At 40.5% G+C, this 16,595-nt stretch overlaps 1 protein-coding gene across 2 annotated transcripts in view; it reads left to right on the top strand.

The window, feature by feature from the left end:
- Positions 1-16,595, top strand: part of LOC144684562 (microtubule-associated tumor suppressor 1 homolog) — a 213,847-nt gene that overhangs the window by 27,582 nt on the left and 169,670 nt on the right. For both annotated transcript variants that reach the window (XM_078548503.1, XM_078548511.1), the window contains exons 2-3: positions 1,769-4,217; positions 13,766-13,976. In XM_078548503.1, the coding sequence (XP_078404629.1) occupies positions 1,959-4,217; positions 13,766-13,976 (2,470 nt within the window). In that variant the 5' untranslated portion in view covers positions 1,769-1,958. The remainder of the gene's footprint in view (positions 1-1,768; positions 4,218-13,765; positions 13,977-16,595) is intronic.

Genomic DNA, 16,595 nt, shown 5'->3' with positions numbered 1-16,595 from the left:
GAGGTTATCCTCAATGTGAAGATGAAGTTCTGTCTACAGTCCACAAGGACTGTACGGTGCCATTCCTACTGCTACTGTCATGGGCAGATGCCATCTGTGGCAGGCAGATTGGTGAGAATGAGGTCAAGTATATGTTTTCCCTTTTGGCCCCCTCACCACCTGCTGCAAACCCAATCTAGTCCTTTAGGACTTGGCCAGCTTGGTATGATTTTGAGTATAACTATGTCACGCTGATTCATCTGAGACAGCTCTCCCAATTTTGACACAAGCCCCCAGATGTTGCTCAGGAGGACTTTGCAGGGTCTACAGGGCTGAGTTTGCCATTATCACTCCTGGTGCCTAGGTCCATCCAGTTCCATTCCTTTATTGACTTTCTAGAGGTTTAATATAACTGAGTAGCTTGCTAGGAAATTTTGGAGCCAGCCACATTGTTTGAATTCTTTTTATTCATTCACAGGATGTGGGCTTCGCTGGCTGGGCCAGCATTTATTGCCCATCCCTAGTTGCCCTTGAGAAGATGGTGGTGAACTGCTGCCTCAAACTGCTGCAGTCCATATGGTATTGATACACTCAGTGTTGTTAGAAAGAGAGCTCGATGCTGGGTGATCTATCTGGTTTCATTCCTTTTTTGACTTTGTGGCTGTTTTAAAGAGTGTCTTGCTAGGCATTTCAGAGGGCATTTAAGAGTCAACCACATGGCTGTGGGCCTGGAGTCATGTGTAGGCCAGACCAGGTAAGGATGACAGATTTCCTTCACTGAAGGATATTAGTGAACCAGATGGGTTTTTACGACAATCATTCTATGGTCGTCATCAGATGTTTTAATTCTAGATTTTTATTAAATTCAAATTCCACCATCTGCCATGGCAGGATTCAAACTTGAATCCCCAGAGCATTATGGAGTCCTATCGACGCAAAACGTGCGCTTGGTCCCTCCACCGATGCTGTCAGACCTGCTGATTTCAGAATTCCAGCATCCACAGAGCATTATCCTGGGTCTCTGGATTACTAGTCTAGCAACAATACCACTATGCCATCGCCTCTGGGTGTAAGGACAGCAGATTTCCTTCCCTAAAGAACATTAGTGAACCAGATGGGTTTCTGCAGCAACCGATTCATGATCATCATTAGAATTCAAATTCCTCCATTTGCCTTGGTGGGATTTGAACCCAAGTCCCTGGGTGCCTGGATTGCTAGTCCAGTGGCACTGCCTCCCCTTATTCTTGGTGGGGTAATAGTTTCTACAATTGAATCATTGACATTCAGTCAGCACATCAACTTCTGAGGTGCAATTGCTAATTTCTGTTTAAGGGGATTTTTTTTTTAGGTCAGTAGTGTTGACATATAGATTAAAATGTGTAATACAGCTCTCCAGGTCATCTGTTCTGTCTCTACATAGAAGCGATGCTATTTGTGATTTGCAATATTTTAATTGCAAAGTGGAACTTCCACACAACCTGCCCATAGAAGGATTCCAGCTTAAATATGCTCTCAAAGAGGTGGAGACCCATGCTTTGTTCTGGTAGTGGTTTGATAATGCAATCTTTAGTTACGAGAAGTTTTCTTGCGTTCTCTGGCAAGCTCCAACATTTTTGCTAAATGTGAAGTATATACTGGAATATTTCCACAAATTTTGATTCTATTCCAGCCATGAATTGTTTTAGTGGCTTGTCTTGTTAGATGGGGCACCTCCATAATTGTGAAATTAGTAAATCTGGCATGAATTGGAAATGCAACAAACTTAAACTATTTTCTTTTCTCTTTTTAGATCTAGCACAAAAATGGTGGCCAATTCAAATCTCGATTCTTCAAGTGAAAAATAGAGTAAGCCTTACTACTTGGAAGAAAAATTTGCACATTTTATCATACTGACTTGAGACTAAAGTGCTTGCATGGAACAAAATTGAACTGTGTATGCTGCTTCTGATCACAAACCTGTTCTGTAAGGCTTTATTTAAATGAAATCTTTCTTTAAAATGAGCTTTCAAGCCAATAACTGCAGTAGGATGGGAGAGTCTTCAGACAATGAGATAAAAAGCAACTTTCATCTGCCTATTTTGATCAATGACCCAAATGGCAATGAAGTTCCCTGCAGCACAGAAATATCTCCTGAAACAGTCCGTGTTACAATCCCATTGACTAATGGAAACTCTGAATGCCCAGATATGAAGATGCTTCCATTTAATGTTGGGGTTAATGTCAGGGAAACTTCTGATCCAGCAGCTTGTAGGCTCTGTGAAATTTCTAGACCTGACTTGGAAATGGCTCAAGACTGTTTCTGTGATCATGGAGCATCTGTTGACGTGGTTGTCACTGATTCACTAAGTAGCTGTTCAGATTATCAGTGCATGACAGCAAATTTAAGTTGGAGCTCGAAGTGTTCTGCCGCACCAACAGATCCAGGGCAGCACATGCTGGACCACAAACAGTGTCACATTGTCAAAAGTCAGTTGCCTTGCATAAAAGCCTTAAGTGAGTACCATACAACAGATATTGAAGGAAAGTTGAACACTTACGTTACAAATGAAGCACATCTTCAGAAGTCATTGGAGCATCATGTTATGGGTGATGGATTCAAGTTGAGTATAACTGAGAGTCCTAAAGACACAGTGATGAGAATTACAATGAATATGGAAAGAAATTTGGAATACTCAAGACGACCTTGTGAATCCAAGTTAGAAATGAAGCACATTAGTGCAGGTAGTTTGGAAGATGAATCTAGTGCGCCTGTCCTTGAATCATCTGTATCTTCTCATGATTCAGATTATCCATTTCTAATGTCAGATCAATCATTAGAGACTTTTGAATCCCAAGGTGAGAGTGGGATTTTGAATGCCACCCAAATTATGTATCAACTGCCATTGAAAACCAACTTCCATTCTCAAGGGTGTGCTGTAGGAGTATCAAATCAGCAGCATGTTCTAGACAAAGCTGAAGTACTTTATCAAACACATTCCAATGTCCAAAGTACAGGACCAGCACAGTACCCCGCCTTCAATGCAAATAAGAACTTCAGAGAGGAAATAGGTCACAATGTAACTGGTAACACTGATTTTTACCGATGCGTGAAATACCAGTCACAAGAAACAGTAGATGGACAGCTACCAGTTATAAATGAACAGTGTGATGAAGAAATCAGGAATAAAATGGGTGTAGCTAATTGTGAAATGCCAACAAATTCAGCAATGAATACCACATTTATAGTGTTGAAGGAAGTAAATAACGATCCAAAGCTTGAAACTGAAATTAACAGTCGCAGGACTGAGGCACAGGAACTTGTACCCAAAGCAAGAGCATCTATCCAAGGGAGTGCAAATAACACAACATTTTTAGTTTCCAATCAAACCATTCATGAACATGAAAATTTATATTCTCAAACATCAACCCCTTTGGCAGGGTCCAAAAAAATGGTTTTCTTCAGTTCGCCATTACAGAATCTAACCAGTTTATCTGACCATGACAGCTGTTCCGCAGAAGAGTCTCCAAGCATGATGCTGCATTCAGATGCAAGGGGTTCTGTACAGAAACCAGGTTTCAAAATGAAATGCAATGCAAATATGAAACCAAAGTTGTCCAAAGTGGAGATCAAATCTTATCCAAAACCTAATTTTAACAATGTCAAACCCAAAGTTGTATCTAGAACTCAGCAGATGTCTTCAGCGCCAAAAGGCAATGTCTGTCTTTCAAGAGAAGTTTCATGTAAATATTTTCCAAGGTCTACCAGTTCCATCTCATCTCTTGATTCTCCATGTTCCCGATCTCCTGTACCAAAACACAAAAAGGAACCGCTTTCAAAATCAGCATTGAAAACAAAATCCGAAATCATGAGATTCCAGAAGTTGGTGTTTAGGAAAAGACTCTCTGCAAATGAGCCACAGACTGGTATGACAGAAAGCAAAACCTCAAAATCCAGTCACAGTAACAGTCCTCAAGCCAGAGCACCTTCAAACTCGGCCTTTGCAAATGGAGCTGGAAGTCAAGTATCTGGTTCACTGTACTTCTCCAAACCATTACTTTCTTCTATGGGAACGAGTACATGTGAACTTAAAATGTTTCACATTGATGGAATAGAGAACATCAATCCATCAAGGAAGATTATTCCAGTTGTTGAAAAACCAAGGGTACGATGTAGCAGTTTGGCAGATGCGATTGATGACCACCCTGTCAGCTTTATTCCAGTTTCTGCTGCTGCTTTGGAGAATCTTCACACCATGAAAGTAAGTGATCACAAGTATTTTCCATTTGCAACTTGGTGTGCAGCTCCTGTTTGCTTGGGTAAAACCATCTTGATTTTTGTAGCTTGCATCATTTTGGGTGTTTAACTACAATTTGGGTCAATTAGGATAAGCAGAACCAAAAGTTTAGGTTGTATTGTTCAAAAGTGCATTCATTTTTAGTTTATTTAAAAAAATGCAAGTAAGGAATGACATTGCTAGTAATGTAGTTTTAACTCTAACTTTGGCACTGGTGCACACCCTGAATTTGTGATTTACTTTCAGTACAATAGGGTGTCTGCCAATACTGAGGAGATGGAGATGTGTAGCTAGTTTGAGAAATATACAAACACAAGGCAGCAAGGGCTTTTTTTTAAACTACCCAAGATTATCAATGGCTATTAATTTAATTCCAGTTTAAATGGGAATATAAGACTGCTTCCTTGATGAGCATTTCCCACTAATCATGAAAATAGCATGAAAAGAGACATTGAAGATTTTCATCTTGCACTCATTAGGACACTTTGCAAGAAAACCAATATAAGGGGAAAACAAGAATGAGTAATGTACTTTGAATTTCAGTGCCAGTGTGATGCTAGGTATATAGGCTGTACATCCCGAAGACTAGGGGATTGTATCAAACAGCATGTCGCAGCTGCCATTCACAATGGGCAAGGTACAAACTGCACCCAACCGACCCATGCCTGCAAAACACTTGGTCCAACATTAGATGTGATTCTGCAATTGGACAAAGTTTGCTAAATAATCCTTGGTGTGCTAAGAATTACACTGACAACCAATTTAAGATTCAGTCGGGCTTGCATTGTGGTGCATTTGCATGGAAGCTATATACATTAATGCACGGGTCCCTGTTCTTTGCAGACAGAACGTGTATGTACATTGCACCTGTTTCAGCTAAACAAAGTGAGCCATTCATTGACTCATTCCCCAGGACAATCGGTCAAGCTGCCTGGTTTAAATTTCAAACAATGCTTGGCAGTTGACTGTCAGTTGCCATCACTGGTGCATTCTGCATGGCAACACCTCTACTAATTAGGGTCCACTTGCCAACCAATCAGCACACACTCCACATACAATATACATTGTTGTTTCCCCTTATTGGAATTCTTGGGAAGTATCCTGATGAGTGCAAGACGAAAAGCTTCGACATCTCTTTTTTTTTTCTGAGCAATATTCAAGTTCTGTACTACCAAACGAAAATAGCATTGCTTGTCTTTCTATTTTGGGAAATGCCCTGTGAGGATAGAATGACAGAGCAATTAGGAAATGATCATTGTATAATTTTGGTCCTGATTAAGAATTGTGAAAAGTGCAGGCAAGATATTTAAAAAGATTGTGGGAGTGTGGGGGCAGTATGGGGTTTGGAAGAGAGGAGGACGGTAGAAAATGAAGGATCTGGGCCAGAAACGTAGTGCAACAAGTTGGTGGATCAGCAGTGGTATGTGGAGCTTTGGAAAAGCAATTTTGGAAAGTGGTTCAAACTTAGTGAAGAAGGCACTGAACAGATGCATAGATACTCGGCTTTTGAAAGACGTTGGAACTCTGTCCAGGTCACTAAACAAATTGTGCCTACTGTCTGCACAAATGAGAGGGGTTATATCATGGTGCAGGAGTAGGCCATTTGTTCTGACATTAAACAAGATCATGGCTGACACGATTGAGGCCTTAACTCCACTTTGCTACCTGCTCTTGAGTCCCTCAGATCAAAACCTGTCTAATTCAGCCCTAAATATATTCAATGACCCAACCTGCCTGCTCTGAGGAAGAGAATTCCAAAGGTGAATGACCCTCAAGAAATTCTTTTATCTTAAATGGGGAACCCCTTATTTTGAAACTCTACCTCCCTCATTCTGGAATCTCTAAAGAGCAAACATCCCCCCCCCCCCCCCCCAGCATTGACCCTGTCAAGCACCCTCAATCTTATGTTTCAATAACCTCCCCCCTCATTCTTCTAAACTCCAATAAGTATAGGCCCAACCCTCAAGTCGGCAACTCAACCCAGGAATCAGCCGAGTGAATCTTCATTGAACTGCAATGCAAGTGCATCCTTAGAGATCAAAACTCTCCACAGGTCTCTAGGGGCAGTTGCAGCAAAACTTACCTGCCTTTATATGCCATACCCCTTGCAATAAGGCCCAACATTCTATTTCCTGCCTTAATTATTAGCTTACCTATATGCTCACTTGTAGTGATTCACGTACACCCAGATCCCTCTGTACTGTAGGGATCTGCAGTCTCTCTCCATTTAAATGTTCTACTTTTCTATTCTTCCTGCCAAAGTGGACAATCTCACATTTTCCACACTCCATTTGCCAAACTTTGCCCACTCACCTTAACCTACCCATATTCCTTTGCAGACATTTTGTATCCTTTTAGTTACTTGCTTTCCTACCTATCTTTTGCATTTCAAAAAAGAAGAGAGACAAAGTGGGGAAACTACAAGCCAGTTAGCTTAACATCTGTCATAGAGAAAATGTTAGAGGCTATCATTAAAGATGTTATAGCAGGCACTTGGAAAAATGCAGGGTTCTTAGGAAAAATTCCAGGTAATCAGGCAGAGTCAACATGGTTTTATGAAAGGGAAATCATGTTTAACCAATTTATGGGCATGTTTTCAAGAAGGATATAGCTCTTGGGGCGAAAAATGACTTGGATGAAAGGACCGAAGGATTGGTTACTAAACTTGATGACACACAGATAGGTAGGTTAGTGAGACGTGAAGAGGATGCGAGGCTACAAAGGGATATAGATGGGTTAACTGGGCAAAGATCTGGCAAATGGAGTATAATGTGTGAAATTGTCTATTTTAGCAGGAAGAAGGAAAAAAGAAGCATATTATCTAAATGGTGAGAAATTGCAAAGCCCTGAGATGCAGAGGAGGGATGTGAGTGTCTTAAGTGAATGAATCACAAAAAGCTAGTATGCAGGTACAGGCAGGAAGTATTTAGGAAAACTAATAAAGTGTTATCATTTATTGAGGGGAATTGAATTGAAAACTAGGGAGCTTATGCCTCAGTTATACAAGGTGTTGGTGAGACCTCATCTGGAGTGTTGTGTGCAGTATTGGCCTCCTTATTTAAGGAAGGGTTGGAAGCAGTTCATCAAAGGTTTACTAGACTGATACCTGGAATAGACAGGTTGTCCTATGAGCAATGGTTGGACAGGCTAGGTTTGTATCCACTGGAATTTAGAAGGGTAAGAGGTGACTTGATTGAAACATAGAAATCCTGAGGGGACTTGACAGGGTGGATGCGGATAGGATGTTTTCACTTGTGGGAGAATCTAGAACTCGGTTACTGTTTAAAAAATAAGGGGCTGCCCATTTAGGATTTTTTTCCCTTGGTGGCGGGGGTGATGGGTTGTGAATCTTGTGGAACTCCCTGAAAAGGTGGTGGAAGCAGTGCCTTTGAACATTTTTAAGGTGGAGGTGATTCTTAGTAAGCGAAGGGGTGAAAGGCTGTTGGGGATAGGCAGGAATGTGGAGCTGAGGTTACCATCAGCAGAACAGACTTGAAGGGCCCAGAGCCCTACTCTTAATGTTTGTGTTTGTATTCGCACGTTTGGCTAGAATACATTTGGTTACTTCATCTATGCCATTAAGATCGCAAATAATTTGAGTCCCACCACTGATCCCTGTGGCACTCCACAAGTTAGTTAGCCAATCTGAAAATGACCCTTTATCCCAACAACACTCCTTTTAGTTAGCCAATTCTAATCCCATACTAATATATCACCCCCAACAGCATGAGCTCCTGCATAATAACCTTTCATTATCATTATTATTTAGCAATCCAAATACACTACATCACTGGTTCCCCTTTATCCACCCTGCTTGTTATATCTGCAAAGGACTCTTAAATTTGTCAAAACACTGTTTCCCTTTCTCAAAACTCTGACTTTGCCTGATGCTATTATGATTTTATAAATGCCTTGCTCTCAATAGATTCTAGCATTTTCCCAATGACATATGTTAGGCTAACTGGCTTAGTTTGCTGCTTTGTCATCTTTCTTGAATACAAATATTGCATTTTCCAATCTACTGAACCTGTCCAGTATCTGGGGAATTTTAGACGATTACAATCAATGCATCCAATACCTCTGTAGTCACCTCCTTTTAAGACTCTAGGATGCAGGACTTCAGGTCAAGAAGACCTGTCAGCCTTTAGTCCCATTAGTGTTCCTTGTACTTTCTTCTGCAGGTGTAAATGTCACACTAGGCTGAATTTCTCCTCTTTTCTATGCAAAGGCCAACATAAAGTTTTTTATGGATCATTACAACCACTTTCAACTTTAGAAACATCTAACCACCATAAAATTCATATTTGTGCTGTGCACCTGAAGTTGAAAAAATGTACAAGTACCCAGTCACACCTACAAGTCAAGTCTTATTACAGGATCCATCCACAAGATCACCGTATCTTTACAGTGCAGAAGGAGCCATTCGGGACCATCAACTCTGCACTGGCTCTCTGAAAGAGTATTCCACCTATCCCACTCTCTTGCCTCTTTTTTAATTCGTTCATGGGATGTGGGTGTTGTTGGCTAGGCCAGCATTTATTGCCCATCGCTAATTGCCCTTGTTCAGAGGGCATTTTAAAAGAGTCAGCCACTTTGCTGTGTGTCTGGAGTCACGTAGGCCAGACCAGGTAAGGATAGCAGATTTCCTCCCCTAAAGGCCATTAGTGAGCCAGATGGTTTTTACAACAATCAACAATGGTCAACATCAGATTTTTAATTACAGATTTTTAAATTAATCCCCAGAGCATTACCCCGGGTCTCTGGAATACCAGTCCAGTGACAATACCACTACACCACTGTCTACCCATGTAAATCCCCATAACCTTGCACATTCTCTCTTTTCAGGTAGCAATCCCATTCCCTTTTGAATACCTCAGTTAAACCTGCTTCCACCACCCTTTCAGGAAGTTTGTTCTTTCCTCTCATCACATTTGCTCCTTTTGCCAATTATTTTGAATCTGTGCCCTCTAGTTCTTGATGTTTGCTTGAGTGGGAACAGTCTCTCTCAATTTACCCTTTCCATACCCCTCAGGATCTTGAATACTGCTATCAAGTCTCCTTTCCTGATATAAATTAATGATCTAGATCTTGGTGTGCAGGGGACAATTTCAAAGTTTGCAGATGATATGAAGCGTGGCAATGTTGTAAACTGCAAAGAGGACAGTGTAGAACTTCAAAAGGGCATAGACAAGTTGGTGGAATGGGCAGATAGGTGGCAGATGAGGTTCAATGCAGAGAAATATGAGGTGATGCATTTTGGTAGGAAGAACATGGACAGACAATATAAAATAAGGGGTGAAATTTTGAGGGGGGTGCAGGAGCAGAAAGACCTGGGTGTATATGTGCATAGATCATTGAAGGTGGCAGGACAGGTGGAGAGGACAGTTAATAAAGCATATAGTATCCTGGGATTTATTAATAGGGGCATAGAGTACAAGAGCAAGGAAGTTATGCTGAATTTATATAAGACATTAGTTAGATGTCAGCTGGAGTAGTGTACAGTTCTGGGTGCCAATTATAGGACAGATGAGAACACTTTGGAGAGAGTGCAGAAAAGGTTTACAAGAATGGTTCCAGGGATGAGAAACTTCAGCTATGAGGATAGATTGGAGAGGTTAGAACTGTTCTCCTTGGAGAGAAGAAAGCCAAGAGGATATTTGATAGCGATATTCAAAATCATGAGGGGCTGGACAGAGGAGATAGGGAGAAGCTGTTCCTGCCTTTAAAAGGATCAAGAACGAGAGTGCACAGATTTAAAGTGATTTGCAAAAGAAGCAAATGTGATATGAGAAAACACTTTCACACGAATGGTTCGGGTCTGGAATGCAATCCCTGGGAGTGTATTGGAGGCAGGTTTAATTGAGGCATTTGAATATTATTTAAATAGAAACAGTGTGCAAGGGTATGGCAGGGCAATGGCACTAGGCAAGAATGCTCATTTGGAGAGCTGGTGCAGACACAATAGGCTGAATGGCTCCTGTACTGTTAAAATTCTGTGCAGCTGCCTTTTTTCTCCAAGGAAAACAGCCCTCACCCCTCCAATCTATCCTCATAGCTACAGTTCTTCAAACCTGGAATCATTCTTGTGAATCGCTTCTGAATTCTCACCAATGCCTTCACATCCTTGAGCATGGCACCCAGAACTGGACACAGTACTCCAGATGAGGCCTAACTAGTGTCTTATACAAGTTCAACATGACTTCCTTACTCTTTTACTCAATGCCCCATTAATAAAGCCTAAGATACTATATGCTTTATTAACTGCTCTCTCAACATAGCTTCCCATCTTCAATGTTCCTCTGTTCCTGCACTTCCTTTAGAGGCGCTACCTTTATTTTATACTGTGTCTCCATATCTTTCCTGCCAAAACAATTCACCTCACACTTCCCTGCATTGAACTTTATCTGTCACATTTCTGCCTAATCCACCCAACATGTCTACGCCCTTTTGAAGTTCAAGACTATCCCCATCACAGTTGATGACATTCATCTGCAAATTTTGAAATCATGCCTTGCACACCACAGTCTAGGTCATGAATATATATATATTGGGAAGAGCAAGGGTCCAAACACTGACTGCTACAAGCCTTTCTCCAATCACTACTGTTTCCTGTCACTCAGCCAATTTCTTACCCAAGTGCCTACTTCCCCCTTTATTCCATGACCTAGAATTTTGCTCACAAAAAGAAAATAGAAAAAGAATAATCAAGGTACAAGTGAGATCAGTTCCAATTAATAAGTTGTTAGATAATTTAACAAAGAGAAATACTGAGCAGTGACATTTTGCTTAAGCCTTTTATAGAAACTAGGAGCAGGAGTAGGCCATTCGGCCCTTCGAGCCAGCTCTGCCATTCAATATGGTCATGACTGATCCTCCGCCTCAACACCATATTCCCTCTTTCTCTCCATACCCCTTGATGCCCCTAATATCCAAAAAGTTATCAATTTCTTTCTTGAATATATTTAGTGATCCGGCCTCGAAAGCCTTCTGTGGTAGAGAAGTCCACAGTTTGACCACCCTCAGTCCTAACTGGCCTGCCCTGCATCCTGAGGCTGTAGCCCTTGGTTCTAGACTCCCCAGCCGGGGGGAAACATCCTCCCTGCATCTAGTCTGTCTAGCCTATTAGAATTTTATACGTTTCAATCAGATTCCCTCTCATTTTAACTCGTGAATATAGGCCCAGTCGAACCAATCTCTCCTCATAGGACAGTCCTGCCATCCCCAGTATCAGCCTCTTGAACCTTCGTTGCACTCCCTCTATGGCAAGTATATTCTTTCTTAGGGAGACCAAAACTGTACACAATGCTCCAGGTGTGGTCTCACCAAGGCCCCTGTATAACTGCAGTAAGACATCCTTACTTCTGAACTTAAAACTCTTGCAGTGAAGGCCAACATACCATTTATATCCTGCGGTACACCACTAGTCCCTGTCTGTCATCCAGAAAAAGACCCATTTATTCCCACACTCTGTTTCTGATCTGTCAACCAATTCTCAATCCATGCCAGTATATTACCCCCCAATCCCATGTGCTTTAATTTTGCCCACTTGCCTCTTATGGTGGGACCTTATCAGAAGCCTTCTTGAAATCCAAATACATCACATCCACTGGCTCTCTCTTATCTATTCTACTAATTACATCATCAAAAAACTTCAGTAGATTAGTTAAGCATGATTTCCCTTTCATAAACCCATGCTGACTTTATCTAATCCCGTTAATGCTTTCCAAGTGTTCTGTTACCATGCCTTTTATAATAGACTCTAGCATTTTCCCCACTACTGATATTAGGCTAACTGGTCTGTAATTCTGTTTTTTCTCTCCCTTTTTTAAATAGTGGGTTACATTGCTGCCCTCCAGTCATCTGCAGAAACTGCTCCAGAATCTATACAATTTTGGAAGATGACCACCAATGCATCCAATATTTCCAGGGTCACTTCCTTCTACATCTGGGATGTAGATTGAGGCCCAGGGGATTTTTCAGCATTTAACCCCATTAATTTCTCTAGCCTAATTTTTTACTTAAACACCAAGGGGTTAGAGTTTTTTTTATCTCCGCCCAAACAGATTCCACATGATTTTGAGTCAATATCCTTCCTCACTATTGCATTGATTTCTTCCTTTACTAATAGTGCTGCCCCACCTCCTTTCCGTATTTGTCTGCCCTTCCTAAATATTGAATACCCAGGATGCTCAGTTCCCATCCTTAGTTACCCTGTAGCTATGTCTCCGTAATTGCAACCAAATAATAGCCGTTCATATCTATTTGCACTGTTAATTCATCTACCTTATTGCAAATGTTCCACAGATTAATATACAATGCCTTTAGATTAGTCATTTTAATCTTGTTAGTCACCTTAGCTTTAGCTTGCGCTTTGACCCCATTTGTTATTCGCCCTTGTTTTTTCTGCCTTCCACATTTGCTGCTTTATTTTCTTTCGATTCTATCCTTGTTTTGCCCTCCTCTGTCTCCCTGCTCAAGTTTGCATCCCCCGTCATTCTAGTTAAAACTGTCTCCGACAGCACTAGCAAACACTACACCCACTCTCTCCCCCCACCCCACCAACCAAGGACATTGGTCCCAGTCCTGCCCAGTTGCTTTTGATACTAGCTTTTCTATATGGCCCTTCTAACCACCACCACACACACAAACGCCCCCCCTCACAAAACCTCCTTGTTGGTTGCAGATATTTAAGACCAACTCTAATTATTTGTTCAGTTGTCACACGCATTTCTGCTCTTCATCCCTTGACCTTAAAAGGTCCATGAATGTTTGTTTATCCAGGTGAATTTTGATTTCGGGGTTTTGCCATAAATTGAAATTTCTAATTATATACCTTTCCCTGATCCTATCCTGACAGTTACACTGTGGAGCATGTCGGTGATGGCACTTCATGACAACCATGAAGCAAAAAAGCTTATCCTTTTATCTTCCCTCCACCCAAATCACCCAACCCCTGCCAAGGCCTGTGAATGCTGAAGTCAGCTATAGCACTTTTTGCCCCCTCTCCTTTTTGTAACAGTTACATTTGTGGAAAATTTTATGCAAGTGGAGGATTGACTTGACACAGGTTTGTGTTGATGAACATGTTGCATTTTCTGGTAATTAAGTGTTGACCAATACCAACAGTTGTTTGCTAAACATTAAGGCAATTTTTATTTTCTGCTAGGCATGCCATATTTTTTTAAGAAATGTAAATTATTGCCTTTTGAGTATATGTGAGAGTTGGTGCATTACCCTTGTCCAGTATGTCATCTACAATGTAGACAACTGCATATGTTTGTACATAGTGGAATGTTGGATGTGCTTAGTTGGCTTGCACAGCGCTTCAGGCAAAAGAATCCTTATTCAGTGGGTGTTTACGCAAGGAAAGGAAATTGGGAATACTGCCAGTTTCTTCAAGCATAGTTTAACAGCAAAATTCTATAAATGGCTAATGATGTAATACCTTAAAGGTAAACTAGGAAACTTTGCAGAATGTATGGTTTCTATTTCCTGAATTATCTTTTTTACAGGCTCCTTTAACTAAATCATCAGCACCCAGCATTGGTGAAGTTCAAGTTGAACAGAGGCCAAGGGGCAATACTAAGAGCCAGACTGTGCTGTCTTCATCTGCAAAACTAAGAGCGCCGTCATCTTTATCCAAATTGCGATTGGGACGTGTGAGCAATGATGGCCATACTGGAAATATGCATGGTTCAACAAACAAACAGCCATTGACCTCTGGTAAAGATCTGTACTGATTCTTATGTGTCAACTTTAAATTGACTTGAAATGAGTATAATTCTGCATAACTGCTAAACTAATATAGACTTTGGCATTGAATTGCATCACAAACTTGGTTAAATTGTGTAAACCTTGCTTAAAAAGTAATGATTCCCAGAATTGTCACTTATTGACTGGAAGTAATAACCAAATAGAAAGTGTCGAGGAGCCTTTTAACCCGTGGCAAGCATCCCATTTGTATGCTACCGTTTAAAACCACGAGCTCCTGTCCTTTTTAGAAATCTTGAATCTTCACTAATACAGTTGCATTTGTATGGCATTGGAAAAAGTGAATTACTTGTTATGCTGTTCAAAGCAAATTTTAAATGAGGCAAATGTTGTAATGGATGGTTTTGAGCTTTTCAACTTGTACTACAGATGGAGCTGGCACTAAACAGTTGTGAAAATGATAGGAAGCCATCTTGTAATGAATTGAACAAGGTTGTATTTTTTTATTAACTCCTAATAAACATTCCGTATAGCAGTTTCTGAAGCATAAAAATTTGACATTTCCTCCACTTTTTTGGAAGAAGTTGGTGTATTTCAAAGTTCACATAAACATATATAATGGTTACTAGAAATTAGTTCAAAATCCTTGTTGCACTTGTGGTTATGCATTTAATGTACTAAGAAACGGAGGACTGAAAACCCAAATCTGGAGGAATCATGACCGTCTTTTCAGATATAGGATGCAGTGTCAATCTGTCTGCCATACAATTTTATTGCAAATATTTACTATTTAATGCCACATTTTGTGTTTAGCATCCTCTACCTTGGCAATCACTAGTGCACTGCTGTTGATAAACAGAAAATATTAAACTCTAGCAGGTCGGGTAGAATTTGTCGAATGTTAGCTTTTGTTTCTTTCGGAGATGCTGTCTGATATGTTTCCAGCTATTTCTGTTTTTAATTATTTTCCAGCAAATATTTTTCAAGTGTTTAGAACAGTTATGAGTGTTTAATCAGCTTTTTTGTCTTCAGCTTTCCACACTGAAGTTTATGTAAATTCTTTGAACTATGGTCAAGTGTATTGAATACTTAACATGAATTTCAGGGAATTATGAACACAATTTTAGAAGTTAGTGCTATTGGAAATGCATCTAATTTGGTACCAACGCTTGGAATTAGGCCTAAACTTTTTCTCTAGTTATATTTGGTTTCCACATGTATACTTCTGCCTAATTTTGGAACAAGATACTGCAGTAATTTAAGCAAATCTATTCGAGGCAGTTTTGGTTTCTGTCCTGGAATTGTTTAACAAAAGCTCTTGCTCCATGATTGAAACCAAATGAAATGCCTTTGAGGCTGCAGAATCAAGTTACAAGGACTGAGGATGAACACGAGGCATGCTTTCTTAAATTGTGACTTCCTTTTGGTAAAAGCCTATCATTTTAGTTCATGGTGATATCGCTGCATCAGCTTATTAGCTGTTGCAATCTTGTAGGGAATGCTGTGCTGCATGGGTTGGTCACTTATTTTAAATAAGATTATATTAGATATTAGCTCAAACTGAGGTTGAAAAATTCCTCCTGGTTAATGCCATGGTATTTGGAAGCTTAAATTTTAAAAAAAAAACAGCTTTGTGTATTCTGTACCTGTTGTACATTTTTGGTTCCTGGGTTACAAAACAAAAAGCCTCTAATGCTTTTAAAGTTGGACCGAGCTATATTGATGATCAACCTTCCCTTTGAGCACAATGCACTGGAAGGCACTAGCTCAATGTAAGTAGTAACTGGAAGCCAGTTTTTAAGAGCTAACAACTGGAGAACTAAAATTGTTTTGAAAGCACGATTGTGAAGTTTTCCATTGACTGGGCTTAACGGATAGTCCATCTGTCAATATCTTGACTACAACAGGGCAGAGGCTTGTACTGTTGCCTCCTTGACCCTTCAAAACCTCTTTCAGGAGCGTGATGGAATACACCCTTATGCCTGTACGAGCATATTTGCAACAAAGCTTGGAATGCTCAACCATCTAGGCCAGAAATCTGCTTGATAACACAGCTTCTTTCAATTTGTGTATTCTCCACGACTCCACTCCTGGCACAACTCTGGTTGCGGTATGTGAGATGCACTGCAACAACTCTAACACGGATGATCTACCACAGACAAGAATTGTCATGCTCTGTTGCTTTAAGTTTTTACTTGCTGTACTAATTTCATTCTTGGATGTGTGTTGCTGGCAAGGTTGGCTTCATTTCCAAATCTTAAGTGGTGGGCTGCGGAGTAGTTTTGACATAACCGAGCAGCTTTCTCAGCCATGTGGTAGAAGACGGGACTGCATTTTCGTAGGCCAAACCCAGTAAAGACAGGTGTCCTTTCTCAGCCATGTCGTAGAGGACAGGACTGAATTTACATAGGCCAAACCCAGTAAAGATAGGTGTCCTCCTTTCAAGGGCATCTAATGTTTTTGAAGTGATTCAGTCTGACAGCTTCATGGTCACTTTAACTGATTCCAGCTTATTTCCAGATTTAAAAAATATTGAAATTTTCATACTGTAGGAGTTGCACTCATTCCAGGTTCTGGATTAGATGAGAATCATTTTCCAGTAATGAAAACTGCACCCAATTAATGGAACAT

This window comes from Cetorhinus maximus, chromosome 1 (genome assembly GCF_964194155.1).
Source record: "Cetorhinus maximus chromosome 1, sCetMax3.hap1.1, whole genome shotgun sequence".
Lineage (NCBI taxonomy): Eukaryota > Metazoa > Chordata > Chondrichthyes > Lamniformes > Cetorhinidae > Cetorhinus > Cetorhinus maximus.
This window is presented reverse-complemented; position numbering and strand designations above follow the sequence as displayed.